This window comes from Erythrolamprus reginae, chromosome Z (assembly GCF_031021105.1).
Source record: "Erythrolamprus reginae isolate rEryReg1 chromosome Z, rEryReg1.hap1, whole genome shotgun sequence".
Taxonomy (NCBI): domain Eukaryota; kingdom Metazoa; phylum Chordata; class Lepidosauria; order Squamata; family Dipsadidae; genus Erythrolamprus; species Erythrolamprus reginae.
This window is the reverse complement of record NC_091963.1, coordinates 126,627,951-126,655,572: the sequence shown is the minus strand read 5'-3', so window position 1 is coordinate 126,655,572 and position 27,622 is coordinate 126,627,951. Positions and strand designations below refer to the sequence as shown.

The 27,622-nt window shown below is 43.1% G+C and overlaps 1 protein-coding gene across 1 annotated transcript; it reads right to left on the bottom strand.

Annotated features, from left to right (window-relative positions):
- Nucleotides 1-1,079: 1,079 nt before the first annotated feature.
- Nucleotides 1,080-27,622, bottom strand: LOC139154110 (vomeronasal type-2 receptor 26-like). Its single transcript, XM_070728539.1, has 7 exons — nt 27,587-27,622; nt 22,624-22,727; nt 21,796-22,087; nt 19,451-20,305; nt 18,777-19,004; nt 10,382-10,508; nt 1,080-1,984 (listed from the first exon to the last, which is right to left on the bottom strand). The coding sequence occupies exons 1-7, from the start codon at nt 27,620-27,622 to the stop codon at nt 1,080-1,082; spliced, it is 2,547 nt and encodes an 848-aa protein (XP_070584640.1).

The window sequence follows — 27,622 nt, the reverse complement described above, 5'->3', positions numbered from 1 at the left end:
TTATTTATTTATTTATTTATTTATTTATTTATTTATTTATTTATTTATTTATTTATTTATTTATTTATTTATTTATTTATTTATTTATTGTTTAAAAAAACCTGTGGTATAGGCTTTCCGTGAAAGTCGGACATGCAAAAGTCAAGGGACCACTGTACTGCCCTCTAACCACTGTGCCACCATGGCTCTTGTGATTCACTGGGAAATGTGTATGCTATTGACATATTCTTAAGGTATATGTATTGATGTATATGTGGAATTAGTTGCAATTTCTAAGAAATGAAAATACAAGTATCAGAAAATTATATCATTTATTTATATCATTACATTACTATATTTGGAGTTAAAACCATATGATTGCTAATAAATGTTGAGGATGATCATGACTACTCAAAATAACATATGTACCTTTTGGTAAAATGTCAGGAATAAGAATTAATTAAGAGCTTAAGAAACTGGACATGCTCATAAAAGTGAATACTACTCAATGGAATAATAAATCTACAATGCAAAATGAAAACAAATTGAATGTCAAGATATGTTTTTTTTAAATTAAAAAAATTAATTTCTTTTCCCCCCACTAAAAATCCAGAAGAAGCAACTGAGTCACCTTTTTTCAGAAATCTTTGTTTATATAACTATTAAATCTTCAGTATTTCCATACCCACTTTTCTGTACATTTTTAAAAATTCTTAATAGTATTGCATTCTTAATAGTATTGCATGAAGACAAAAAATATATTTCTTTAATTTAACAAAGAAATATTTTAAAAAACTTATACTCCACTGTACGCAAATTGCAATGTGAGATCTTTTGGGGAAATGTTTTGTACAAAGGTGCATAAGTAGAAGAAATTTCTAAACCTCTAACTTTAGCTTTGCTGGTGTCTCTCATGGGCTACTCTCCTCTTATGCCTATGCGCAGACATTTTGCTGCAACATTTCTCCTAGTCAACTGAAGGAGCAATACCTGCCCATGGCAGGCAGGAGTGCAGCTGTTGATAAAGCAGTCTTATGACTGAAGAAAGATGATAGAGTTTTGCTAATTATAAACTACACAAAGAACATGCTGAATTAAAATCAGAATTGTTTTCTCTTCATTAAGCTTTCCCTGTTGTTCAAGTCAGGCCTTAAAACAATTATATAACATTTGGGAAGAAAAATGCAGCCTAGCAATCCAGCACTAGAGGCCAAGATGGAAAATATCTCCACCGCCACTATGTACCTCCCCTTAGCGCTCAAATAGCTTGGAACAAAGGATATCCAAACACTGCAGAAGACCAACATGCTGAACGTGATGAACTTGGCTTCATTGAAAGTATCAGGTAATTTCCTGGCCATGAAGGCAACTATGAAACTAATAACAGCCAAGAAGCCCAAATAGCTTAGGACACTGTAGAACATAGTCACAGAGCCTTGATTGCACTGAAGAATAATTTCTTCAACTATTGAATCCATATCTGTGTCTGGGAATGGGGGAGAAATTGTTAGCCATGTCATACAAATACCTATTTGAATAAGAGAACAAGAAATGACAATACAGTTGGACAGTCTCTTTCCCACAAACATTCTCATCTTGGATCCTGGCTTAGTAGCCTGGAAAGCTAGAACTACTGTGATGGTTTTTGCCAAAACTGAAGAAACAGCCATTGTAAAGACAACCCCAAAAGTCATTTGTTGCAGGAGACATACCACCTTCCCAGGATGACCAATGAATAGGAGTGCCGAAAGGAAGCAGAGCAAAAGGGAGATGAGAAGAATGTAGGTAAGATTTCGGCTATTGGCTATGACAATGGGAGTGTTATGGTTCTTCAGAAATATTCCAAGCACCATCACTGAGAGTGAAGAAAACAAAAGAACAAAGAAGACTAAACTGACTCCCAGAGGTTCCTCATGAGACAAAAACGTCAAAGTTTTAGAAATACAGGAATCCTGATTCTTGTTTGGATAGCTTCCTTCTGGACACAAGTAACAATCGTTTGTATCTGAAAATAAAATGATTTGAAGACTCTTTTAGAAAAGTATATCTTCATAATATTTAGAAAGTTTTTATTCCCAATTCATTAAACAATTGTGTATTAGTCTATACATTTCAAGAATGCTCTATCTCCATGATGGCAATCATATGTTACGAACATCTTAGGTGGCCCATAGAGACGTCTCTGCGGCATATGCGCTGATTTTCATGTGTCTCTCGTGCATGCATGTGGGTTGGGGCACCTGCATGAGATGCATTTACTAGTATGGAGTTGTAGGAGCACTAGTGGGTGAGGTGCACATGCATGGGGGGGCAGGGAGCACATGGCTGTCATGCATATATATGCAGGGGGGGTTCACACAGAGTGTATTATGGGTTATAAGTGCAGAAAGGCCTATTAAGGCCAAAACAGGGGGCAGAGGTTTGAGTCGCTGCACCCCCATGACCTGTTTTTGCTCTGTGGTAGCTGCAGGGTGACCTAGCAGTGGGTTGCTTTTGATTCAGCTGTGTTGTATGAACTGGTAGTAATGGGGGTGGGAGTCATTCCCTTCCACCCAATCTAGGATGCTTCTGCACATGCAACAGCATTTAGAGTGTGGTTCCTACAGCCCGTTTTTGCTCCCAGGAGCCTGCAGGCTGCAGGAAGGCTTACTAGGCCAAAACTGGGTTGCAGGGGGAGGACAGCGTGGTCATATCTGCATGTGCGGGGATGGGGCACAGGGTGGTGCAGAGTTCCCCCCACAGCCCATTTTTGCTCCCAGGTGGCTTCAGGGAGGCCTTACTAGTCCCAAAATGGAGCATGGGGGAGTACAGTGATGTCATATGCATATTCATGGAGCCTACATGGAGGACATAAAGGTCACAGAGCGCATACATTTTTGGCACATGACAGCAAAAAGTTTAACCATCACTGCTCTAACCATTAGAACAATCTATTTAATGGCAGTTATATTGTCTTTTAATTTCAAAACTTTAATATATAAAAGATCTTTAGAATCCTAATTCTCCATATAATTTACATATTTGAGCTAGGTATGAGTATAATGTTTCTTCCACCAAACACTACAGGCCAAAAAAGAGGTCTGAAGTCCCATCAACACCATTGCCACCCTGTTCTTCGCACCGCGTGTATAGTGCAATTGTCTGCCGGTGTACATGCACAGCTGCAGCCGATTGCCAGTCTCAGCCAGAAGTACGACCTGCTGCACTGGAGGGATGGTGTCACAGTGGAGCTGCTTGGAAGGCACCTGGATATCTATGTCCCTTTAAGGTACTTCTACATGGGAGGGAGGGACAAGCTATAAATGGACAGGCTACAGGAGCTGGCCTTTCTGCCAGATCTGTGGGCATGACTTGTTGGAGTGACATTGAGTTGGCAATACCCACTTGACCTTGCTGTGAGTAATGCTGAGTTGGCTATGCCCACTCAGTCACATGACTCCACCAAGCTACACACACAAAACCACGCCCACAGGACTGGTAGTAAAATAATTTGAATCCCACCAGTGCTTCAGATGCATAAGGTTGTATTTGGCAACTGCAACCATTGTGTGAGAAAATTCCCAACGTAATAACGCCGGCTGACTCACCGGCCCCACGGCGATGTTGCTGAAGGGCCGGGCAGACTCGGACCCTTCAGATGGCGGCCGCCATCTTGTTTTCGGCCGAAATCTCGCGAGACGAGATTTCGGCCGGGAATGCCCTGCCCACGTGGCCGGGCATGACGTCGGGTCCGGGCGGGGCCTGCTGGCCCTATTTAAAGGGCAGCAGGCCGGGAAACAGCCTTTTCGCCCGGACCTGGTTGCCTGAGCAGACACTTGTTTGGTGCTGCTCGGCCGCCATTTTGAGTCTCCCTCGTGTTGCGGCCGCCATTTTGTGGCCTACCGAGGGGGCGAAAAGTGCTGTTTGCTAATACTTCTCTTGCTTCAAGACGACGTGGAGGCTTACTCCTTTCACCGGAGCTGTCTTCAGCGATCCCCCTCGGGCCCGAGGGGGACTGGTAACCTCCTCCCGGCTGGGAGGAGGGCGCGGTGGGGGGTGTTGGGTCTGGGCCCCCGGTCTTGAGGGTTGGTGGATTGCAGGCCTTTCAGGCCTGCCTGCGCAGGGAGGCTTGCAATTGTAATAATATATTAAACAATAAATACTGTGTCAATTATATATAATTGTAAGTATTACCCAATAAAGGGGTTAAGGGGTAGCAGGGGCTCCCAGGCCCTAGGTAGGGCCCTGTGGTGGGGGAGTTGGGCCTGCCACTCGTGCTGGGGGTTTCGGCCTAGGTGGTTTTAGTGGCTTATTGCATACAAAGGGAAAAAGTGTGATGGCTCCCAAGAAGAGGCCTGCCACTGCTCCTATGGCTCCGCCAGCAGCGCGCCCCAGGAGGGCCCTTAGGCCTTCTGCCCGGGCCCGGGCCAGCAGGGAGGGGACTGCTGGGGTGGTCCCTGAACAGGGGGGGGGTGGTCTCGTTGCCTCCTGCCCCTCAACCTGATTTTTCTCCTGCTATGTCTTGGGCCAGGGTGTTGGAGAGGCTCGATGAGCTCGAGCAGTGGAGGAGCGGTGCGGTCCCCGGAGCGTCCAGCGATCAAGTGCCCGCGGCGTTGGGGAGAGATCCGGCGGCGGCCCAGGCTGGGCAGCCGGCTCCGTTTGGACGGCAGGCCCCCGCAGGGCCGATGGCGGCTTTCCCGGGCCCCACACCATTGGGCCCCCCGTGGATGTCTTCAACCCCGTACGGGGCAGGTGAGGCTGCACCACACACCACATCCCTGTCTTTTCTTCCTCCCCCCGCCCCGGGTTTTCCCCCGGCGGGGGTCGGGAGTGGGTCCAGCTTTTTGGGGTCCCCCGCGGGCACCTGCGGGCAGGTGTGGGCTCCGCCGGTTCCTCCTCCGGGGCCGCCGGCGGCCGGCGCTGCCCCGTTGTCTGGGACGGGTCCTGCGGGGACACCAGCGGTGCCAGGGGCAGGGGGGTGGGTTCCTCCGGCCCCTCCTGTCATGCCCCCGCTCCCGGTTTTCCCCTACCCCCACGGGGCGGGTGTTTTTGGCGTAGCGGCCAACTCGGTATGGGACCCCTTTGCTTGTATTAAAGCGGGGGCCATACCGTGCGGGCTGCCGTCCACCCCTCTAGGATGCCACCTTCACCCGTCGGTCAAGGAGGCCATTTGGCGGGGCGAATACGTGGATCTTTTTTCGCTTTTGAACCGTGAGGTTCCCAAGCAGGAGAAAGAGATTGTCCCGGGGGAGAAAACGAAGAAGACCAAGGTAACGAAATGCTTCAGCTCCTGGCTGTATGCCTTTCTTACCTATGGGTCGGTGGTGATCCAACGGCAGCCGGCTATGGCCTCTGCCATGTTTAAGTATATAGACTTGATTGCCAGGGCCCATCTGGCGCCATTATGATAAGGGTTTCCGCATGAGGATGTCGGTGGAGCCTAACTTGCCGTGGGATATGGTGGTCCCGGACCTGTGGTTCCGGGCCACGCATATGTCCGGGAAGGAAGGGTGTGAGCGCACGGATAGTGGGCACTTTATGGAGGAGGAGCCTGGCGCGGCTTCGCCGGCCAAGGCGACTCCGGGTGTGGCTGGCAAGGGGGCCTCGCCCGCTTGTCATGAGTTTGCTGCAAAGGGGGCGTGTTTTCGTCCCTTTTGTAAGTACAAGCATGCCTGCGGGAATTGTGGGGGGTCCCATGCAGCTTCAGTCTGTCCCCGCCCCAAGAAAGGGGCGGAGAAGAAGGGCGGGGGTCCGGGAAAACCTCCCCCACCAGCTGGGGAAAAAGGGGCCCAGTCCAATTAGGGTGTCTGTGCTCGAGGGTTGGTTGTTCGACTACCACCCTCGCCCGAGAGCCGAGCTGCTCTTGAGGGGCTTCTCCGAGGGATTTAGGATCCCTTATGTGGGTATTAGGAGGGCCTTCATGTCCGACAACCTCAGGTCGGTTGTCGGACATGAAGACATTGTACGGGCTGAGATTCGAAAAGAGGTGGCTGAGGGCAGGGTCCTTGGCCCCTTCCCGGAGCCGCCCTTTCCGAGTCTTCGTGTGTCCCCCTTAGGTGTGGTCCCCAAAAAGGCGAGTGGTGAATTTAGGTTGATTCACCATTTGTCTTTTCCGAAAGGGGAGTCAGTGAATGATTTCATTCCTGACGAACTTTGTTCTGTCCGGTACGCATCCTTTGATGCGGCCGTGGCTATGGTCAAGGAGTGTGGGGTGGGGGCCCTTATGGGTAAATGCGACATTAAGTCGGCATTTCGGCTCCTCCCCATTCACCCAGGCGACTTCGAGCTGCTGGGCTTCCATTTCGAAGGTGGGTTTTACGTGGATAGGGCATTGCCGATGGGCTGCTCTATTTCCTGCTCCCTTTTTGAGAGCTTTAGTACCTTCCTCGAGTGGGTGCTCAGGAGGCGGAGTGGCCTGGGGTCCGTCGTTCATTACCTTGATGATTTCTTGATGGCCGGGCCTGCGCAATCGGAGCAATGCTTTGCTTTGATGCGGGACTTCGAAGCCCTTTGTGCTCAATTGGGGGTGCCTTTAGCCTCCGAGAAGACCGAAGGCCCTGCCACCAGGATTACCTTCCTTGGTATTGAATTGGATTCAGTGGAGCAATCTTCCAGATTGCCCCTGGATAAGTTGATTAAAATCAGGTCCAAGCTTGAGGCGGTCCTGGGCTGCAGGAAGGTTACTCTTCGGCAGCTCCAGGAGTTGGCCGGGATTCTTAATTTTGCCTGTCGGGTAGTGGTGCCTGGCAGGGCTTTTTCTCGCCGGTTGTACGATGCGATGAAGGGGCTAAGTTTGCCCCACCATCGTACCCGCTTATGTGCAGGGGTCAGGGCTGACCTCTGCGTGTGGCGGGAGTTTTTGGAACGTTTTAACGGGTTGTCGTTTTGGCGGCAGGAGCTTCTTTTGGAAGCGGAGCTGCAGCTGTGTTCCGACGCCGCAGGGACTTGCGGTTTTGGGGTAGTGTTAGGTGACCAGTGGTGCTGGTCGGCATGGCCTCCGGAATGGAGTGCCTGTTCATTGGTTAAGGACTTAACTTTTTTGGAGCTTTTCCCATTAATAGTGGCCTTAGAGCTCTGGGGTGAGCAGTTTTGGTGTGACAATCTAGCGGTTGTCCATGTTGTGAACGCCCTGTCCTCTAAGAGTGATAGGGTGATGCGGCTTGTCCGCCATTTTGTGCACAGGTCCTTGTCTTTGAACGCCTTGTTTTTGGCTAGGCACGTCCCTGGTTTAGATAACGGGGTGGCTGACGCCTTGTCCCGTGGTCAGTTGTCCAGGTTTCGGACCCTGGCCCCGTGGGCCCGAGAGTCGCCAGAGGTGTTTCCAGCCCACCTGTGGAGCCTGGGCGGGCTCTCGAGAGCTGGAGAGACGAGGCCTCCAGGGCGATCGCCTTATCGGTAGCTCCTAGCACCCTGCGAGCTTATCAGCGTGCAGGTAAGGAGTTTGGGGATTTCAGGCTGGGTAAGGGTTACCCCCATTGCTGGCCTGCCCCGGTTGAGCACCTAGCGGAATTCTGTGTCCTGCTGAAGGGGCGTGGCCTTTCAGTGAGGACTATCAGGGCTAGGTTAGCCGGCCTCGCCTTTCTGTCCAAGGCGGGGGGGTTTGGTGATTTTACGGGTGATTTTCGCATCCGGAGGATGCTGGAAGGTTGGGTGAGGGAGCGACAGGGGTTCCCCTCTGACTCTCGTCGGGCCCTGACGGTTCAGCAGCTGTCTCTGATTAATCAGACATTTGGCAGTCTGTGCGCCTCTCCTTACGAGGCTCGGCTGTTCAGGGCAGCGACTTGCGTTATGTTTTTTGGGGCCCTCAGGGTCAGCGAGGCAATGGCCTCCTCGCAGTCTGACTTGTCGCTCCGCGCTTTCCAGCTCGCTGATCTGACCTTTAGACAGGGGGGTGTCTCTCTTTTGGTGAGACACTCCAAGACAGATCAGTTACACAGAGGGGTTAGACTTGAACTTAGCGCAGCCACCGACAAGTCTGTTTGCCCGGTGGCTGCTTTGCAGCAATTTTGTGTTTTGCGTGGGTCAGGGCGTGGGTACCTTTTTATACACCAGGATGGTTCCCCCCTGACCCGGTATCAATTCTGGGCGATAGTGTCTAAGGCTATGTCTCAGGTAGGCATGGATCCCGCCGGCTATGGAACGCATTCGTTCCGTATCGGCGCCGCCACTAGCGCGGCACTTTCTGGTTTCCCGGCCCAACGGATTCAGGAGATCGGCCGCTGGCGGTCAGCGGCATATTTGGGTTATGTTAGGCCCGCTGAGGATCCGGGGCAGGGTTTAGGCTAGGTAACCTCTCTGTGTGTGTCCTCTTCCAGGTTCCCAGTCCACGCAGAAACCTACGGCTCTGCTGTGTGGCCACAGCATGGTCTTCTGGGCCGGCCGCTCAGCAGCCAGAAGTGCCATCGGGACCCAGCTGTCGTTGGGACGGTGGGTCAATGTTGTTTGGATGGGCCGGAGGGGTATGCGGTGGGAGGGCCTCCTACCGACGTTGCTGGGTACTCAGCATCTCAGGGCGGTACCCGGCGCTGCTGGGCGGGCGGCTACCCAGGGTCGCGCCCAGATGGGACTGGGTGGTCGGCAGCCCATAGCCGCACCCAGATGGCTGGTCTTGCACCTCGGTGGCAATGACCTATGCCTGCTTGGCGGTCTACCGTTGATCGTCCAGGCGCGCGAAGACCTGCGGCGGCTTCGCACGTTATGGCCCACCACGCAAGTGGTGTGGTCAGAGATCCTCCCACGGATCGTTTGGAGGGACGCCATTTCCCTTAGGGCCATCCACCGGGTTAGGTGCAGGGTGAATAAGGCCGTGGGAAAAACTGTCAAAGAATTAGGGGGGATTGTAGTGGCCCATCCCCTCATCACTGTAGATCGGCCGTGGCTTTACCGGGCCGATGGCGTTCACCTGTCAGAACAGGGGAACACCATTTTCTTACAGGACCTGCAGAGGTCTCTGCGTGAGCTGGCGCAGATAGAGGGGGGAGTCGGGGGGCCAAGATAGAGATCTGACCCCCGCTCCGTGGCAGGTTAGGGGCGGAAATCTGGGTGGTTTCAGCAACTGCGCGTTCTCCCTTGGGCATCTTTGGGGATGATTGACAGGTTCTCTCCAAGACCATGGTGGGTGCTACCTGCGCACTTGGGGGGAACCTGTCTTTGGGTCCCGCTATTGAAGTCCCAGGGTAGGGGTGAGCCGGCGGGACCCCCCTCATGCGAGTGTATGGCAAGGTCTCAGGTGAGGGAGAGGTCCCTCACCTGGACCAGCATCGATTACGCCCATAGTTGCCCAGGAATGTTGACCTTTTACGTCATTTCCGCCCCGGAAGTGTTTGTTTGACCCTGCAGGTCCATTGGTTCCGGGTCATAGTTAAGTATGTTGATTTATGCAAATTTATGCTAAATCATGCTAATTTAATTAATAAATTATGCAAATTTATTATAATAAAAATGACCCAAGTTTAAATCCAGCTCTTGTGTCCGAGTCGTTACTCCGTCTCTTCTGCAATAACGCCGGCTGACTCACCGGCCCCACGGCGATGTTGCTGAAGGGCCGGGCAGACTCGGACCCTTCAGATGGCGGCCGCCATCTTGTTTTCGGCCGAAATCTCGCGAGACGAGATTTCGGCCGGGAATGCCCTGCCCACGTGGCCGGGCATGACGTCGGGTCCGGGCGGGGCCTGCTGGCCCTATTTAAAGGGCAGCAGGCCGGGAAACAGCCTTTTCGCCCGGACCTGGTTGCCTGAGCAGACACCCACCCGCCCTTCCCTATTTTGCAGTGTGCCTAGGGGTCGCCTGCGGGGGCCGAATGGGAATTTTTTGCAGCCTCGCCCATTAGGCCAGGCTGTTTTTTCGCCCATTCCACACTGGGGAGATGGATGTGCGGTTAGGGGGTGTTTGCATTTAATTAGGTTAATTGGCTTACCTCTGGTCATTGGGTAGGCAGGTTAGGGGCGGAAATCTGGGTGGTTTCAGCAACTGCGCGTTCTCCCTTGGGCATCTTTGGGGATGATTGACAGGTTCTCTCCAAGACCATGGTGGGTGCTACCTGCGCACTTGGGGGGAACCTGTCTTTGGGTCCCGCTATTGAAGTCCCAGGGTAGGGGTGAGCCGGCGGGACCCCCCTCATGCGAGTGTATGGCAAGGTCTCAGGTGAGGGAGAGGTCCCTCACCTGGACCAGCATCGATTACGCCCATAGTTGCCCAGGAATGTTGACCTTTTACGTCATTTCCGCCCCGGAAGTGTTTGTTTGACCCTGCAGGTCCATTGGTTCCGGGTCATAGTTAAGTATGTTGATTTATGCAAATTTATGCTAAATCATGCTAATTTAATTAATAAATTATGCAAATTTATTATAATAAAAATGACCCAAGTTTAAATCCAGCTCTTGTGTCCGAGTCGTTACTCCGTCTCTTCTGCAATATTTCTTACCCTCCTTCTCTGAAATCTTCCCATCAGGGCATGGAATGCAGTCATAGCAACAAAAGGGCTGCCCTTCCTTGATTTTCTTGCTGGTACCAGGACGACAACTCCCAGTGCATATAGACACAGGCTCGGACTGAAAGCAGAAACACCAACCAAACAATGAACATTTCTGATGTATCATATCAGTCGGAGTTAGGATATAATTAACAATATTTTTTTAAAAAATATTATTTAAGGTCTAACTCAATGGCTCATAACTATTAAACAAAGGAATTACAATGAAGTTAATACACATTTAATTTATGAAGTTGTTTAAATGCTGTCTTTTACTTATGTAGACACAGACGTACTGTCCACAATATTGTCTATAGAAAGATGAATCAGATCTCCAAATATAGGTAACTTTTCAAATATAGGTAACGTTACTGTGATCATCTATGGTATTCCCTTTTGCAACTATTTTAAAAAGTGGAACTGGAGCTTCATTGATCATTTTCGGTTACATTAAAAAATCTTTTATTCAGACTTCTAACTGATTGATCAAATATATGCCAGTCTCCAGCCCAGGTAAATTTGGAAGGCTAGGCAAAATAATGGTGAACTATCTGTAACTACCTACACTTTTTGACAATGTGACTTGTGGAACCACCAAACTGAATGGCCACCTGCAAGCTATAGAATAACGCAAGAACTACCTTTTGGTAATCAGATACTTTATTTATTAATTTATTTATTAATTGGACTTATATGCTGTCCTTCTCATTGGACTCAGGGTGGTTCATGACATTGTTAGGCAAAAGATTTCAGAAAGTTTAACAATTAATTGAGGAGGTCATATTTCCTCTAGTGAAAATGATGTGGTCTAGCTTTACACTAAATTAAGGAACTGTCAAAGCCTGCAACAGGAATATACTAAGTGATCAGTAGAAGATCAAGAAATATAATATATATATATTGAAGGCCTCTGAATTATTACCAAGATCAAAACAATGACTGCTCAATTAATAATGAACCTAACATTATGAAATAAGAAGTAGAATGGGACATGAATAAATTGCTACACTGGAAAAATCCAGATATTGATGGTGCTGCCCTGTATTAAGAGAACTGGTCTATGTGTCATGGCATGAGGACTGAAAAAGATCTGTTTTTACCCCACTAGTAAGGAAAGGTGTGGCCGGAGACTGTTCCAACTATTTCACGATTGTATTGATTTCCAATTCAAGCACGATTCTTCTAATGATAATTAAACATAGGAATACTTGAGGTACAATCTGGCTTTAAGAATTGGGCATAGCAATGAAAATCACACTGCACACTGCCATTTTATGTGTTTTATCAATTACAGAAAAGCTTTTGATTATGTATCAGATATGGGCAGCTTTTCATGAATTTGGTGTCCCAATCCATTAGATCACTGTCCACTGTCCACTGATCATGAGAACACTATGATCACAGAGATTGGTTCAGTAAAAGAATTAGACAGGGATATTTTTAATCACTTTTTTTTTCAATCTGTTTGTTGAAATAAAATTAGATCTGGAACTGCCTGATGATGGAGTGAAGATTGGGGGTGGGGGACCACAAATTATTTTAGGTACTCAAACAAGAGAGACAACATTATTGGCTGGAAATAAGGAAGACCTGGGAAATGGATTTGAAAAATCAAGGATGAAAGTAAAAACTAAGACTGAATATTAACATCAGGAAAACAAAGATAATAATAACAGCTGCATGTAGACATGAGATATTCAAAATCAACAAAGATGAAATTGAATTTCATCAATAATTTGTCTTCCTTGGGTCAAAATTGGTCAATATCACAATGACAGTTCTTTTGAAAGAGGATAATCTTAGGTTACATAGCTTAATATGAATAAGTTAATAAGAATAAGATGTGACAAAAAAAACCCAGAGATATTGATACAAATACAAAAAACAGATAACTAGACATTAGTCTTTCCAAAAGTGATGTATGGGTGTGAGAGTCAGACACTAAGAATGGTTAATCAAAGGCGAATGGAAACCTTCAAACTGTGGTGCTAGAGCAACAACAGAGAGATCATGTAAAACCAGGTACATCATTAGAAGTCAAAATCACAAGAATCCATCTAATTTACTTGATGTACTCTACCATGTACAAATTCACTGGATAAGTCATGATGCTAGGAATGGTTAGTGCAGTATTTCCAAATTATTATCTGCTATGCCCCCCTATAGAAAGAAGTAAGCATTTCACGCACCTCCAACTATCCGCTGGGATAATTTTTTGCAATATTTTTTGCAATATTTAAATTTGTGACTCTTAGTGCTTTTTTGGCAATGCTGTTGCAGTGGGTTCTTGCACTTAGGTCATTGGAAATGAGTCCTCCAATGAGTACTTTGACTGAGTGAGGGTCTTCTGCGAGTTCAGTTTGTCCAAGTGTGTATTTAGTATCTGTATTCCTTTTGCCAATGTGTAGGACAGAGCATTTGTTGGATGAGATTTGGAGTTGCCAGTTGTTAGACCATTCAGCTAGGGGAATGGTCAAGGTAGAAGTATTATTGGAGGTATTAAATTGTTTAACATCATTACAAAGAGAACACAATTACTTGTAATATTGTCACAGAGATCTTTTATGTAGGTCCTAGGACACTGCCTTGGGGAACGCCACTGTTAACTGGAGCAGGAGTAGATATGGCATTACCTATTTTGACTACTTGTTGTATGTTTGACAGGAATACTGATATCCAATCATGCAGTGGTCCTGAGATGCCATAAGATTTTAGTTTCGTAAGAAGTTTGTTGTGAACTACTGAATCAAAGATTGTCTATGTAGATTGCATCCATTGATTTACCCTGGTCAATTTGGGTAGTCCCTATGTTTTTACAGTGTAAGAGTTGCAGGATAATTTTTTTCTGAAACCGATTTTTTTGTTGGAAGGTAGGTTATTTGTTTCAAGATGGAGTTTAATAGATTGGTTAATGATGGATTCCATGACTTTGCAAGTGACGCAGATCAAGGAGACTGGTCTATAATTTTCAACATTGCTAGGATCACCTTTTTTGAAGATAGGCATGATTGTGGCTAGTGATGAGAGTTTCGGTCGGGAGCTAGTTGTAGATGATAATTTGAAAATTATGCTTAGGGGTTCAGCCAGAGTTGGGGAGAGTTTTTTTAAGAAGTATTATTTTTTAAGAAGAAGATTTTTTAACAACATTTTCTTCAGTAAAGTCGGTTTGTGTTAGATCATTGAAGTTAGTTGGGGTGCGACTAGGAAATGCTGGGCATGAGCCATTACTGTTCACAAAGACAGAGCTGAACAAGTTGTTAAAGAGGTTGGCTTTAATTGTTTCATCAATATACTCTTTGTTGTTTGGTCCCATAAGTGGTGGGATGGATCTAGAGTCTTTAATTTTGTTGTTTATAAGTTATAGAAGGCACGAGTGGATTTCGTGCATAGGAGGTTTTCTTCTTGTTTGATATGATAGTTGGTACATTCAGTCTTTATTTGATGACATAAATTTTTATAGCAGTTTTTAAAGTTTGCAACATAGCCTGTTTTGTTTTTACGCCAAAGTAATCTTTTTCTGGATTGTAGCTTTCTTATTTTTATGGGTAATTTATTTCTCTTGGTTTTGATGTATATTAGAGGTACATGTAATTTTATGACTCTTTGAATTTCGAGCAGAAATGTATTGTAATAGTCATCTACAGTGATACAGCTGGAGAATATTGTGTTCAAATCAAGAGATGAGAGGTCAGATTCTATGTTGCCACAGTTAACCTTTTTAAAGTTGAAATTGGTTGTTCTGCTTTTGGGGTTGTTTATGAGAGGATGTACATTGAGGCAAAAGTCGATTGTGCTGTGGTCACTGTTAGAAAAGGCTTCTCTTACTTGGAGTCCAGTATTGAGTGTAAACAGTCGCAGAAGATGAGGTCTTGGCAGTTGTTGAGTCTGGTGTTGTCAGTAACTAGTTGCACTAGTCCTAGACTAGTGATTGCATTGTAGAGGGTTGAGTGAATGGGTTCAGTTATGCATTCATTTAGGGAGAGTTAATATGTGGTAGGTTTAGATCGCCAAGAAATATAAGGGGATGTTGGTAGGAGGTTGCCCATGTTAGTAGTGACGTTATCTTGTTTGCATGTGAGATGTCATAGTCAGGGGCTCTATAACATAGGAGGTGGTGTCTGAGATTAGTTCACAGATGATAGTTTCAGGGAGTTAAAGTTCTTGTTTAACTTGGATTTGCTTTAGGTTGAGTGATTTCTCGAAGAAGATTGCAACTGCACCTCTTCTATGGGTTTTGTGATTAGATCAGAAAATGTGGTAGTCATTTGTAGTGATAATGGAATTGGAGAGGGATGTAGCTAACCATGTTTCGCATATAAAAATGATATCAAATTTAGTGGGTTTTAGTAGGAGAAGGAGTTTGGATATTTTGTTAGCAATGCTTCTTGAGTTTATATTTAATGTTAGAAGTGGTTGATGATGAGGAAGTAAGAAGTGTGCATTCCTAGTATTAGTTGATTGTGAATTGGTTTTGGTTGGAGATGGGTAGGTAGTTAGGATGGATTTGAGTGATACTTGCTGGGGGGTTGAGGTTTATGATGGGTTGTTCTTGGTAGACAGTGAATTGTATGCTGGGATGGATTTGGAGGATGGAATTTGAATGGTTGGATGATGGGGTGTGGATTTTGGTTTTAATGCAGCCGGCTCGGTGGTCGATGTATAGATTGATTTGTCCTTGGTCTTGACAGCACAAAGTTCTCAGGATTGGATTCTTTGCAATATGGGTAAGTCCGGTCTTGCACAAAGTTTTTTGGGGTTGGACTCATTTTGATTAATGGAATTTATAGTTCCATCAGTTCTGTTAAACTTTGATATTCATCAAAGCACCTGAGGATAGGACAAGAAGTAACATATGGAAGATTATAAAAGAATTTTCAAACCTAGAATTAAGGACAAATGTCCTTGTACTTAGAACAAAGAACAATTAAACAGTAGAATGGTTTCCCCCACATGTGGTTTTTGGTTAGTTTGTTCTTTTCAGTACACTTAATACCCACCTTTTTCTCTAATGCATTATTTCTTTTATTCTCTAATGCATTCTTTCTTTTACAGCGGAAGAGGGATCCATAAATGGCAGCTTGTCATTCTTTAATGTTTAATGTTGGATGCAGCACTTTGTTGAAAAGTTCTTATATCTTGATTCATTGTTTCAAAATGTTGAAAGATTTTTCTGATTCTTTCAATACAGTGATCCCTCGATCATCGCGAGGGTTCCGTTCCAGGACCCCTCACGATGATCGATTTGTCGCGAAGTAGCGGTGCGGAAGTAAAAACACCATCTGCGCATGCGCAGATGGTGTTTTTATTTCCACAGCAGCAGCGAGGAGCCGAAGATTGGGTTTCCCCGCCGCCTTGCTGCTGCTGCTTGTCCGCGCGCGTGCCGCCCGCCCCCCGTGCTGTTGCTGGGGCCGCTTCTCAGCTGAGAAGCGGCCCTGGGGTTTCCTCCGCGCGCGCGCGTGCTGCCCGCCCCCCGCGCTGTTGCTGGGGCCGCTTCTCAGCTGAGAAGCGGCCCTGGGGTTTCCCCCGCGCGCGTGCGTGCTGCCCGCCCCCCGCGCTGTTGCTGGGGCCGCTTCTCAGCTGAGAAGCGGCCCTGGGGTTTCCTCCGCGCGCGCGCGTGCTGCCCGCCCCCCGCGCTGTTGCTGGGGCCGCTTCTCAGCTGAGAAGCGGCCCTGGGGTTTCCTCCGCGCGCGTGCGTGCTGCCCGCCCCCCGCGCTGTTGCTGGGGCCGCTTCTCAGCTGAGAAGCGGCCCTGGGGTTTCCTCCGCACGCGCGCGTGCTGCCCGCCCCCTGCGCTGTTGCTGGGGCCGCTTCTCAGCTGAGAAGCGGCCCTGGGGTTTCCTCCGCGCGCGCGCGTGCTGCCCACCCCCCGCGCTGTTGCTGGGGCCGCTTCTCAGCTGAGAAGCGGCCCTGGGGTTTCCCCGCGCGTGTGCCGCCCACCCGCCCACGCCGTTGCTCGCGCCTTACCGGGGCAAGAGGGGGAAGACCCAGGGAAGCCTCTGCCCGGCGGGGAAACTCCACCATCTACGCATGCGTGGAAGGGCACGCATGCGCAGATGGTGGAGTTTACTTCCGGGTTGAAAACTCGCGATATAGCGTTTAGCGAACATCGAGATCGCGAAACTCGAGGGATCACTGTATATACAGGCCATATTGAAGCCTGGAGCAATTGTCCTGGAGCAATAATTATTTTTCCCCACAATCTTCTGTCAGGTTTTGTTTTCTTATGTCTAACTGTGGTTAGTTTCATGACTTTAATAATTCTAAACATGGTTCTTTCTAAATAGTTTGAGTAATTGTTTTCTTACTGGTTATGTGTGTTTTGTTTCATTTTTTTGTAATCCTCAGTGATAGAATGTATTCTTGTGGTTTGATTTAACTCTGAGTGATCTCATATCAATATCATACCTACTCTAAGGATTGCTGAGGGTGATCAAGGATTATTTCCCCCCCCCCAGAAATTTGAGATATTTAAAAAATGGGGTCGCTTGGGGAACATATTCTAATGAACTTAACTAACTAGGACACTTGCAGAAATTCTGCATTGATCTATCTATTTAAGTAAATGAATGTGATATGTTTTATGTGATTATATCCCACATTCAAAGCCTTCTTGGCAATAAGACCACGTTTTATCATATTTTGCTAAGATTTCACTCACTCACTCACTCACTCACTCATTCATTCATTCATTTGATTTATATGTTGCCCCTCTCCAGGGACTCAAGGCAGATTACAACATATAAAACAAACAATACAAATTTCTTAAATCCCATTATTTAAACTAAAAACTGACCAACTAAACCCCCAATTTATTAAAAAACCCAGTCACTTTTATTCTAAGAAATCAAATATGCATTCCATTCATCCTCATGGCCTGATATTTATAGTCCCCAAGCATGTTGGCACAAGTAGGTCTTCAAAAACATGTGAAAGGAAATGTCTTGTGTGCAAGAAAGGAATCAACCGGTATCAGTGGGGCCAAGCACTGATGTAGTAAATTCAAGTTTATGCACATTAAGCAATCTCATACATTAAATTTTAGGCAGATTTGGGCAGATTTGTTTCCAGGTAGAGTGCTAGAGTTGTTCAACATTTTTCTTTTAGATTTTTCTTAGATTAGGATTGGATAGTCTCCAACACAGATGGGACACTTGTTTTAGCTGTTTGAATTGCATGAAAAATGAGGCATTTGAATTAAAATCCATCCAAAAGAAGCAGACCCCATTGTCTGATTTCTGTCTAAACATTTAGGTCATATATTGGGGTGAGAATATCATAAACTTTGTACAGTTGGAATTTCATTGCAAATATTGATCCAGAAAGAACTTTTTGTATGCATTACTGAAATAACCAAGGAACAGATTCAAATAAGATTAACCAAATCACTATTTTCATTCATTCTATAATGTATACATTAAATGGAAGAAAATAGTGTATGAGAGACCCACAGTTATGGAATACATTATTTGAAAAACAAACCTGTAACTATTTTAAATAAACAGCTATAATAATAATAATGTATTGTTGTAAGTCATTAATAATACAATTGAAATTTATACTATAGAAAAGGAGGTTCTAGTTCTTTAGAAGAATGTTAAATATATATCTGTCTTCTGTTTTTCATTCTACTTACCTATCAAATTTATTTGTAACTCATTTCACAATTCAAGGCAACTGTCAGTAGCTTACAACAACAAAAAAATCTGCACAAACACCTCACAATTATACAACTATAAAAACCATACAACTGTTAAAATAATAGAAATGAAAATTAAGTAAAAAATAATTGATTGGAAGGGACCAGTAGGGGTACCTTCTCTATTAGTGAACCACAACCTCCAACCAATAGTTCCTTCTTCAAGACCCCATACCAAGTTTAATCTTTTTCCCAAAGGTTAAAATAGAGAGAGGAGACCTTCTCTACAAGATTTTATTGATTGATTAGACTTTTATGCTGCCCTTTTCAAAGGGACTCAAAATGTTCTAAACGATGAGAGCTGTGGCAGAAAAGACTCTTCTGCTGAGCGTTACTAGCTGAAATTCCTGGGCTGATGGGTAAGCTGTAGGCCCTTTCTGCAAGCACAAATGTGACAGCCATTCGTTTTGAACAAAGGTGGTTCCACAGACATCATATCAAATATTTTCTTTCATCATAGTAAATAATTTATTTTAAAAAACAGAGGAAGTAATGATGTGAAGACAATATTGGTTGCACTACAATACATGTTTTTATTTGATCAGGTCTGCGGAGAGGGATGGCATACAAATCTAATAAATAATAATAATGATAATGATAATTTTACTTATCTAATAAAAAGTAGATAGATTTCACAGAAGTAGAATCCCACCTGGTTAAACCAATTGTGCCAGGTTATGATATCTTCATTTATGATGAATATTTGGTCTGATAAAACTGCAGGGTTCACCCTCCCAACTTTAACTCTAATGAAGGAGTCATTAGAAGAAACAATCCAGTTCAGTATATCATATCCAGCTAGTAATTCTCCATTGTAGTCAATAGAAACCAGATCCCCAGCACTGTTATTAAATGAAAGGCCTTTTAAAAAGAAGTGTAGCTAGATGAAAAAGAAAAGATAAAAGTTAGAAAGTGGGATTTAATTTGTGAGAAAAGGTATAGTGGAGATAATGGAACAGAATAGAGTAGAATAAAATGGAATGGGACTGTTTTATTTATGTAGAAAAATATACTTAGGTATAAGACCTTACTTGGTGAATTAGGTGTGCAACAGTGTGATGGAATGAGGGGAAAAATGTCTCTGAATCCAGTTGTTTTGGCATGCAATGCCTATAGCAGCATTCTGAGGAGAGGAGTTGAAACAGTTTATGTCTATCATGTGACAGGTTAATCAATCAGGATATGATGTGGCTAATCAAACAAGAGAACCTTGGTTCTCTTCCCAAGGAGAAAGGAGATAAAAATAATTTGTTTAATTGAAAGTATGGGCTTCATTTTCCTTTATATAAATAACGTTTTTCTTCAAGATCATGCTCAACCCATTACCTGCCATGAATCTTGATTTTGGAGCTTCAATCTTCCATTATTTGCCATTGAACTTTGAGCAGATCTGGATGAAATCAGGGCATGCAACGCATGGGCTACTGCATAGACAGAATTATAAATACTGTAGCTGTGACCACTCATTCTTTTTTCAAAAAAAGTTACAGGAAGATCTTCCTGTTTCTCTTCTCCTGTGCAAATATCACCATCTGCCTCACCTACACTTGAAGTTTTAAATGCACAAATAAAGGATTGCTGCCAATAATCCTTGATAAATCCATCTTTTGTCATGGAAGGATTTCTATTTTCAGTAAATGACTGGAATCCTGGTGGATCATTGGCATGAATTGTGAAGGACAGAGCACCATTCATTATGTCAGTATCCCAATTTCTTTGGTATACATGTGAGTTGAGCTCCATTTGAGCAGTAAATATCCACACTTTCCCTTCGACAGTATCTGTTATGTTTTTTCTTGATAAATATGCAATCCATCTCAGCCTCACCATGGTATCAGATTCTCCACAAAATATCAGAACATTAACATTGCTATCCATAATTTCATCATGTATTTTTGCACCTTCATTGAATAAGTCATGAATTTCATTAGGAGTCGTTATTTCACCAATTCTCTTTATAAATGACAAACAGATGTTGTTTTGGGACAATAATGGGACAATCTTTTCTATAACCCTTTCTCCGTTATCATTGTCTGTTACAACTATGCCAATCCATGTCCACATGAAATGGAGAAGCAGACACAGAATCCCTTCATATTGATATCTTTCCAGTGGGCTCATCTGGAAGAAGGAAAGGCCTGGTGTTTTATAATTCATGATAGGACTAGAGCCATAGATGAGCTGCATAAGGATTGAGAGCAAAGGAAAGAGATGGAAAGATAGTCATATGTAATAATTATTTTATAATACATTCATATACCAATAAAATATATGCTTAAATTGATGAGAAAAAACTAGCATTTCTGAAATTAGAATAAAAACACAAAAAAGATGAAGCAAGATCCCCTGCTAGATAAAAATACTCCAAAAAAGTATTTTTCTTAATAGAGAAAAATAGAAAATTGATAAAATATGGTCAAATTCAGAGAAAATACTGCCTACCCAATTGAGCAGCAACTGTATACATCCGAATTAATCTGTTCATTCACAAATAAGCATGTTTTGAACCATTTTAAATGCAGTATAGTGTTTTCAATTGAATCAGTTATATACTGCTAAAGAAAATAAAGGGAACACTCACATAGCACATCCTAGATCTGAATGAATGAAATATTTTATTTTATTTATTTATTTTGTCCAATATACACTAATACACCATGAAGGTAATAGAGGACACCTTTGAGGAAATAGAATTAGAGAAAGAATAGAAGAAAGAATATAGGATAAAATAAATTAATGAGAGAATAGAAGAAAGATGTAGGGATAGAAGAGAAGATATATGGGATATAGCATATAGTAGAAACAATAGGACAGGGGTCGGAAGGCATTCTAGTGCATTTATGCACACTTATACTCGCCCCTTACTGACCTTCTAGGCATCTGGAGAGGTCAACCATAGACAGTCTAAGGGTAAAATGTTGGGGGTTAGGGGATGTTACTACGGAGTCCAGTAATGAGTTCCACTCTTCAACAACTTTATTACTAAAGTTGTATTTTCTACAGTCAAGTTTGGAGCGGTTAATATTGAGCTTGAATGTGTTATGTGCTGTTGTGTTGTTGTGGTTGAAGCTAAAGTAGTCGTTGACAGGCAGGATGTTGCAGCATATAATCCTGAGGGCAATACTTAGATCATGTCTTAATTCTAAGATTTCTAGGCCCAGGATTGTAAGTCTAGTTTCATACGGTATTTTGTTATGGGAGGAGGAATGCATTGAATACTTTGTTCTGTACAAAGTTGAATGTGCACAACAGCATGTGAAATTGATTGTCAATCAGTGTTGCTCTCTAAATGGACAGTTTGATTTCACAGAAGTTTGATTTACTTGGAGTTATATTGTGTTGTTTAAGTGTTCCCTTTATTTTTTTGACCAGTATATTTTATGATAGTTATCTACTTTATGTCTATTAGATTTAGACTATAAGAGAAATACTTCAGGAAATATGATATTCTGATTGTTGGATTTTTCAAAAGCCAGAAATATGGAAGAGAGTTTTGTGTGTAACCAAGGCTACTTGTAATTATCATTGTCAAAAACAGACTACTTTACTTTTTGTTATTGAGGGTTTGGTTTATACATTCACATCCATGAAGCACTCTAAACATGGAAAATACTGAGTTGAATTCTATCTTAAAACAACTCTTGTTCCAGCAGGTATGCTTTGAATTTTACCTGTGGGATCTTATAGATATCCAAGAGATTTGCAATGTCAATGGAAATTTTGGCATCTAGTCCCCCAATGATTGAAGTCAGATGATTCTGAATACCACATATGTAATTGGGGAAAAAACTCTTTATGTTGTAAATCAATAACATTGTGGCATGGTTTGTTTTCTGTGCATTGAAGTAACTGTCATAGATGTTGAAGCCAAGAGTGACATTGGATAAGATCTCTGAGTTTTTATTGATCTCCTGGACTGCAAATGCCAGGGCTACAATATGTTGGTAATATTTAGGAACTAATCTGCAATAGAAGACAAATGCAAAGTCATATAAATTTTTAAAAGATATTTTACAGGAAAAATATTTATTTCATCTCATGTTATAAATCTCTCTGTGTTTACTTTTATTATCAGGTATATGAAACTCAGACAGTGAAGGTTTCATAAAGTAGTTGCTTAATACTGTATAATACTGTACCTAAAAACTTAGCAAATGATATATTATATATTTATATTTATTTATGCAGAAGATCAACTTTAGTGCAAATATCAATATCATCAATGCATTTTTTGAAATATGTTGTTCTTTGATATGATATAATACATTCATAAAATATATTAATAATAGTCATTAAATTTTTGAACAAATGACACATTTAAGGACAATTCTCTCAATGGTGTATAAATCTAGAAAGGAACAATGTATAAAATTATCAGGGAAGATATAGATATCAAATTTTGCCAGACATACAATTTTAAACAGAGTAGATTAACTGAATTATGATCTAGTAGCAGTTCATTCAGTTAGACAACGTGGAACTAAACATAAAATTCTTACATAAGCTCTTCAAGCAATGGTGGTGGTGGGACTTTGGTGAACTCTAGAATAGCATGCAGGAAAGCAGCTAAGGTGACAATGCCACCCACAATGACATCTCCTGACTGATAATATGTATGATATGGATCATGAGGCCTTTGAACTCTACATTTGATATTATGTGACTTAGAAAGTAGAATATTAAATAATGCTACTGAGACAATTATTAAAGCTAACATTGTTCCCTGATATCTAAATGCTTCTTGCTTCTTTGATAATACAATGATATTAATATTCTAGCAACAAAAATGATTATAAAGCAAACCTTGGAAAAGACTAAGAAGGCTCCAGAAACTATGTTTTATAATTGTAGTGGTTTTTATTCTAACATGAAAAAAGTTGCAATATTTATTATATTATTCATGTTTTGTATTTGGATGCAGAAAATCTGGTAGAACATAAACAAACTAACTACCATTCTTTCAAAATTAGATAGGTATGCAATTACTTTATGGATCCCAAGACAATTGAAGGACACATGTTTTGACAGGGAAAAATGATTCTATCTCATTGAAAAAAAACCATGGAAAATGAATGCATTTTTTAAAAATACCAAAGACAATCCTCCCTCAAGTTTGTGCTCCCCAGATAGGTTGTCTGCAGGTTTTTTTGTTCTGTTGATTAATATATTGTTCTATGATGATGTTTCCATAACATCATGTATTATATGATCATTAATGTGATTCTAGGATTTGGTCAATATCACAGCTTGTACAGGAAAGAATTCCCATTTTCACTGCCATTGGTGAATTACGTATGCAGCTTCTCTTTTCCTGTGTTCACATGTGCATGTCCCAGTGGTTTTGCTTCTGCACATGCACAGGAAAAAAAGCTCATGAGAGGATTCGTGTGCGAGATTTTGGCAATTTTTTTTGCTTTTGTGCATGCGAAGAAGCAAAAAAGACACCGAAATCTCTCATTCTCATCCCCTTGCAAGATTTTGCTTCTCGCTCAGGCGCAGAAGCAAAAACACATTGAGACATGTGCGTGCATGTACAGGAGAATAGAAGCTAAACATGCAGTGCAACTTTTGCTACTAGTGCACTGTCTTCATCGGTACTGGTAGGAATCCGCTACTGAGCTTATATATGAATGAACTTATGAATGAACTGATGGTCTCTTTTTCACACAGATCCAAAGTCCCTGTTCTCCAAAATTAAAGTGTTCCAGTAATCTTTGAATGGGATATTGTACTGCTTTTGATATTTGCCAACCTTATCATTGTTTTGTATTTATTAATATAAATGATTTTTAGAGTTCTGGACATACTGCAATATCAATAAGGAACATATGGGTTTTATTAAAAACAGCAAGACATGAAATTATTGATAAAAGTTAGGACTCTTTAATATAAAAATTAAAGTTGCAGCATCTGAAAGGTATAAGTGAATAATCTGAAAGTACATTATGTAAGGGAGGTGGAACCGATTAGGAGGTTCTGCCCCAGACGCCTGATGGATCCAGAAGGTTTTCAAAGTACGCTTGGGGTTTTGCCAGATTCGCTTGTACACAGTTCAGCAGAGTCTCTTGCTGCAGCCTGGAATACAGCTGCAACGGAGGTCCTAGACTGAATTTCACCTTTGCGACCTCTCTGTGGCAACAGACCCTGGAGATCTCCTTGGTTTACTAAGGAGCTCTGGGGAATGAAACACCAGAAGAGAAGTCTAGAGAAGCATTGGAGGCAAACCAGATTCGAATCTGACCAAACACTTGTAAAAATTCATAGTAAGATTTAAGTGGCGATCAGGTCAACAAGATGTGCATACAATGTCAGGTCCTTCCTGGCTTCCTACAAGCTGGCACTTGTGCGCCCCCTCCTCAAGAAGCCTTCCCTGGACCCAGCAGTATTTAAAAACTATCGTCCTGTCTCCAACTTTCCCTTTTATGTGGAATGTTGTTGAGAAGGTGGTGTCAGTCTAGCTCCAGCGGTCCTTGGAAGAAGCTGATTATCTAGATCCTCAACAGTCAGGATTCAGACCTGGCTACAGTACGGAAACTGCTTTGTGTTGATGGATGATCTCTGGTGGGCCTGGGACAGGGATTTATCCCTGGTGCTTCTTGACCTCTCAGAGGCTTTTGATACCATTGATCATGGTATTCCTCTCCGCCAACTCGAGGGGTTGGGAATGGGAGGCTGTCAGGGTCTGGATGGGTGCCAACAGGCTCAGGCTCAATCCAGACAAGATGGAGCAGTTGTGGGTACTGCCTCCTAAGGTCACATCCATCTGTCCGTCCATTATCCAGGTGGGAAATTATTTTCCAAAGCATGATGAAGGCTCTTCTCCTGTATGCACAAGCAGAAAGCAAAGTGCAGATGTTTTCCAAAGCAACTATACGACCCTAATGATAGAAAAGATGACTTTTATATGTGTGTTAAAGGTTGAAACAACCATTCTGAAGGTTCTCAACTGCCGGGTCACAATGTACAAGAAAGTCATTTGTTAATATCTGTTGTGATTCCGTCTGAGGCTCCTCAGGGAACGGCTGAACCTCTGCCGGCTCCCTGCTCAGAGGGGGAGGATGAGGAACAGGAGGAGGAGGAGGAGGCCCAGGCAGAAGGGGAGGAGGAATATCAGGCCGAGGGAGAGGGAGAACAGCCAGAGTCCCCCGGGGTGGAGCTCTCCCCAGCAAGCAGACTGGAGTCCTTAGATGAAAATGCTCAAGCCATCATCGATCACAGGCAGAGAAGAGCAGAACAACGAAGGGGACAATTAGCCAGGTACTTCCAGTCCTAAATAGGTAACAGCTGGGTTTGGGTGTGGTTCTCCCCAGAAAGGCTGAAAAGGCAGACCCACCCTTCCTGTATTGTGGAGTATTATCTTTGGGAGTCCTGGGACCTGGCTGTGATCTTTGGCGTCTCTGATTCTGACTTGTGGCCTTGAAGGCTGAAACCTTGGGGGAAAAGGTGGGGGGGCTTATTCTCTACAGTGGTGTGTGTGCCAGCAAGAAGTCTGCTGTATTGTCTGGCCATCAGGACTTTGCTGTGAAGCCTCATAGCCTGCCTGTTGGGAAGAACAGGTTTTTCTCTGTGTTTATTTTTCAAACTATAAAGTGCTTTTGCTTTTACCAGCGTGCCTGGCTGCTTTTTCCAGTTGGTGTTGAAGTCTGGGGGCACCCAGACAGAACAATATCATAATTTATTTCTCTTCATTAGCTGTTCCCTGTTGTTCATGTTGGGCTTCAACAAGAGCACATAACAATTGATGAAAAAAATACAACCAAACAATCCCTGAAGGCTGCCAACTTGTCTTTCTGGTTTATGGGAGAATTAATTTCATTTCCTCTTGGCCAGCAGTGATGGAAGACAATTTTTAAAATATTGTCCTAGTTGCAGTGGCCAGAAACAGCTGGTTGCTTTTTCTTGAAGAGTTAAGTCATCTGGGAACGAAGATACATGATTGTTTGCTGGAGAGCAAAGAAGATGTTGAAAATAGTGCTGGTGAATGTGAATGCTGATAGAACCATAAAATAGTTTTTCTAAGAACTTAAAAGGGAGCAAAGGGTCTGAAACTATAGGAAGCGGCTAATTAGTTTCAGAGAACCAAAGAACACCAAAAATTGATGCCCATTTTTTTGGGGGGAACTTGGATTTTAGCTAAAAATCATTTTTAAAAATCTGGCAAAAAAGATTATAAGATAATATTTTGTGGTCAAAACTGACTTAAGCATAGAGGAATATTATGAAACAAAAAAGCAGATTTGGAAGCAGTGGGTGCCATCTATAGGCTGGAGGGATTACTACAATGGTGGAAAATTTCTATGGATGTTTTTACAGTTGTTGACCTTCAACAGGGAAACTATTGTGATACCTGGAAAGTACTGTACAAGGAGTAATTTGTTATTGTATTGAAAGACAGCTTGGACTTCTTTGAATTAGATTAAACCTTTTGGGGGGGGGTATAATTTTTTTCTTTATTTGCTTGCAACATACAATAAAACAACATGAGCAATAAAAACACAGAATCAATGCTTAAAATAATAATTAATGATATTTCTTTGATACATTAAACATTCAGAAAGAAAAATTATATTTAAGAAATTATATTTAAGGGTAAGAAACAAGAATATTTGTAATCCAATAAGTAAAAATAAAATAAAAATATTTGTAATCTAATGGGTATAAATAGAAATACAGTGATACCTCGTCTTACAAACTCCTCATAATACAAACTTTTTGAGATACAAACCCAGGGTTTAAGATTTTTGGCCTCTTCTTCCAAACTATTTTCACCTTACAAACCCAAGCTGCTGCCACTTGGATGCCCCACTTCTGGACTTCTGTTGCCAGTGAAGCACCTGTTTTTGCACTGCTGGGATTTCCCTGAGGCTCCCCTCCATGGGAAACACCACCTCTGGACTTCCGTGTTTTTGCGATGCTGCAGGGGAATCCCAGCAGTGCAAAAATGGGTGCTTCACTGACAATGGAAGTCTAGAGATGGGGTTTCACAGCGAGGGAAGCCTCAGCGAAATCGCAGCATCACAAAAACATGGAAGTCTGGAGGTGGGGTTTTGAGGACTGCCCTCCCCCCCCCAAAAGCAAATAATAATAATAATAATAATATAATATGAAACAGCTTACAACGTAAATCTTTATAGACAATATTTCTTCCTGTTTCCAGATTCAAAAAATAGTTAAATAGTACTTCAGCATTCTCAAGGAAGAAACCATCAACAGAAACCAGAAGAAACCATCTTTTTATTACAAACTTTTTCCAGGCACTTTTTTTAGGTACTTCTTAATTGCAGTCTACTCCAGGAAAGGATATTTTGAATCAATCACACACTCACCGCTGGAATGTGTAGGAGTCTCTTTCCCTCATTAGTTGCAAGCTTCAAAGTAAAAAATGAAGGCATTTCTCTCAGATTTCCTTCTTTCAAGTAGATTTTAGTCCCAAGGAAAAAAAAACTCACCCAAATGGCTCACCTTGCAATTTTCTTCTTTGCTGCCGCACTTCGCCAT

Bases quoted from the DNA above. Each gene is read 5' to 3' on its own strand.
- LOC139154110 (XM_070728539.1), bottom strand. From the start codon at position 27,622: ATGGCGAAGTGCGGCAGCAAAGAAGAAAATTGCAAG. The intron at 22,728-27,586 runs GTGAGCCATTTG...ACATATTATCAG, and splicing joins GCAAAGAAGAAAATTGCAAG to TCAGGAGATGTCATTGTGGG. The intron at 22,088-22,623 runs GTAAGAATTTTA...CTTCTATTGCAG, and splicing joins CCATTGCTTGAAGAGCTTAT to ATTAGTTCCTAAATATTACC.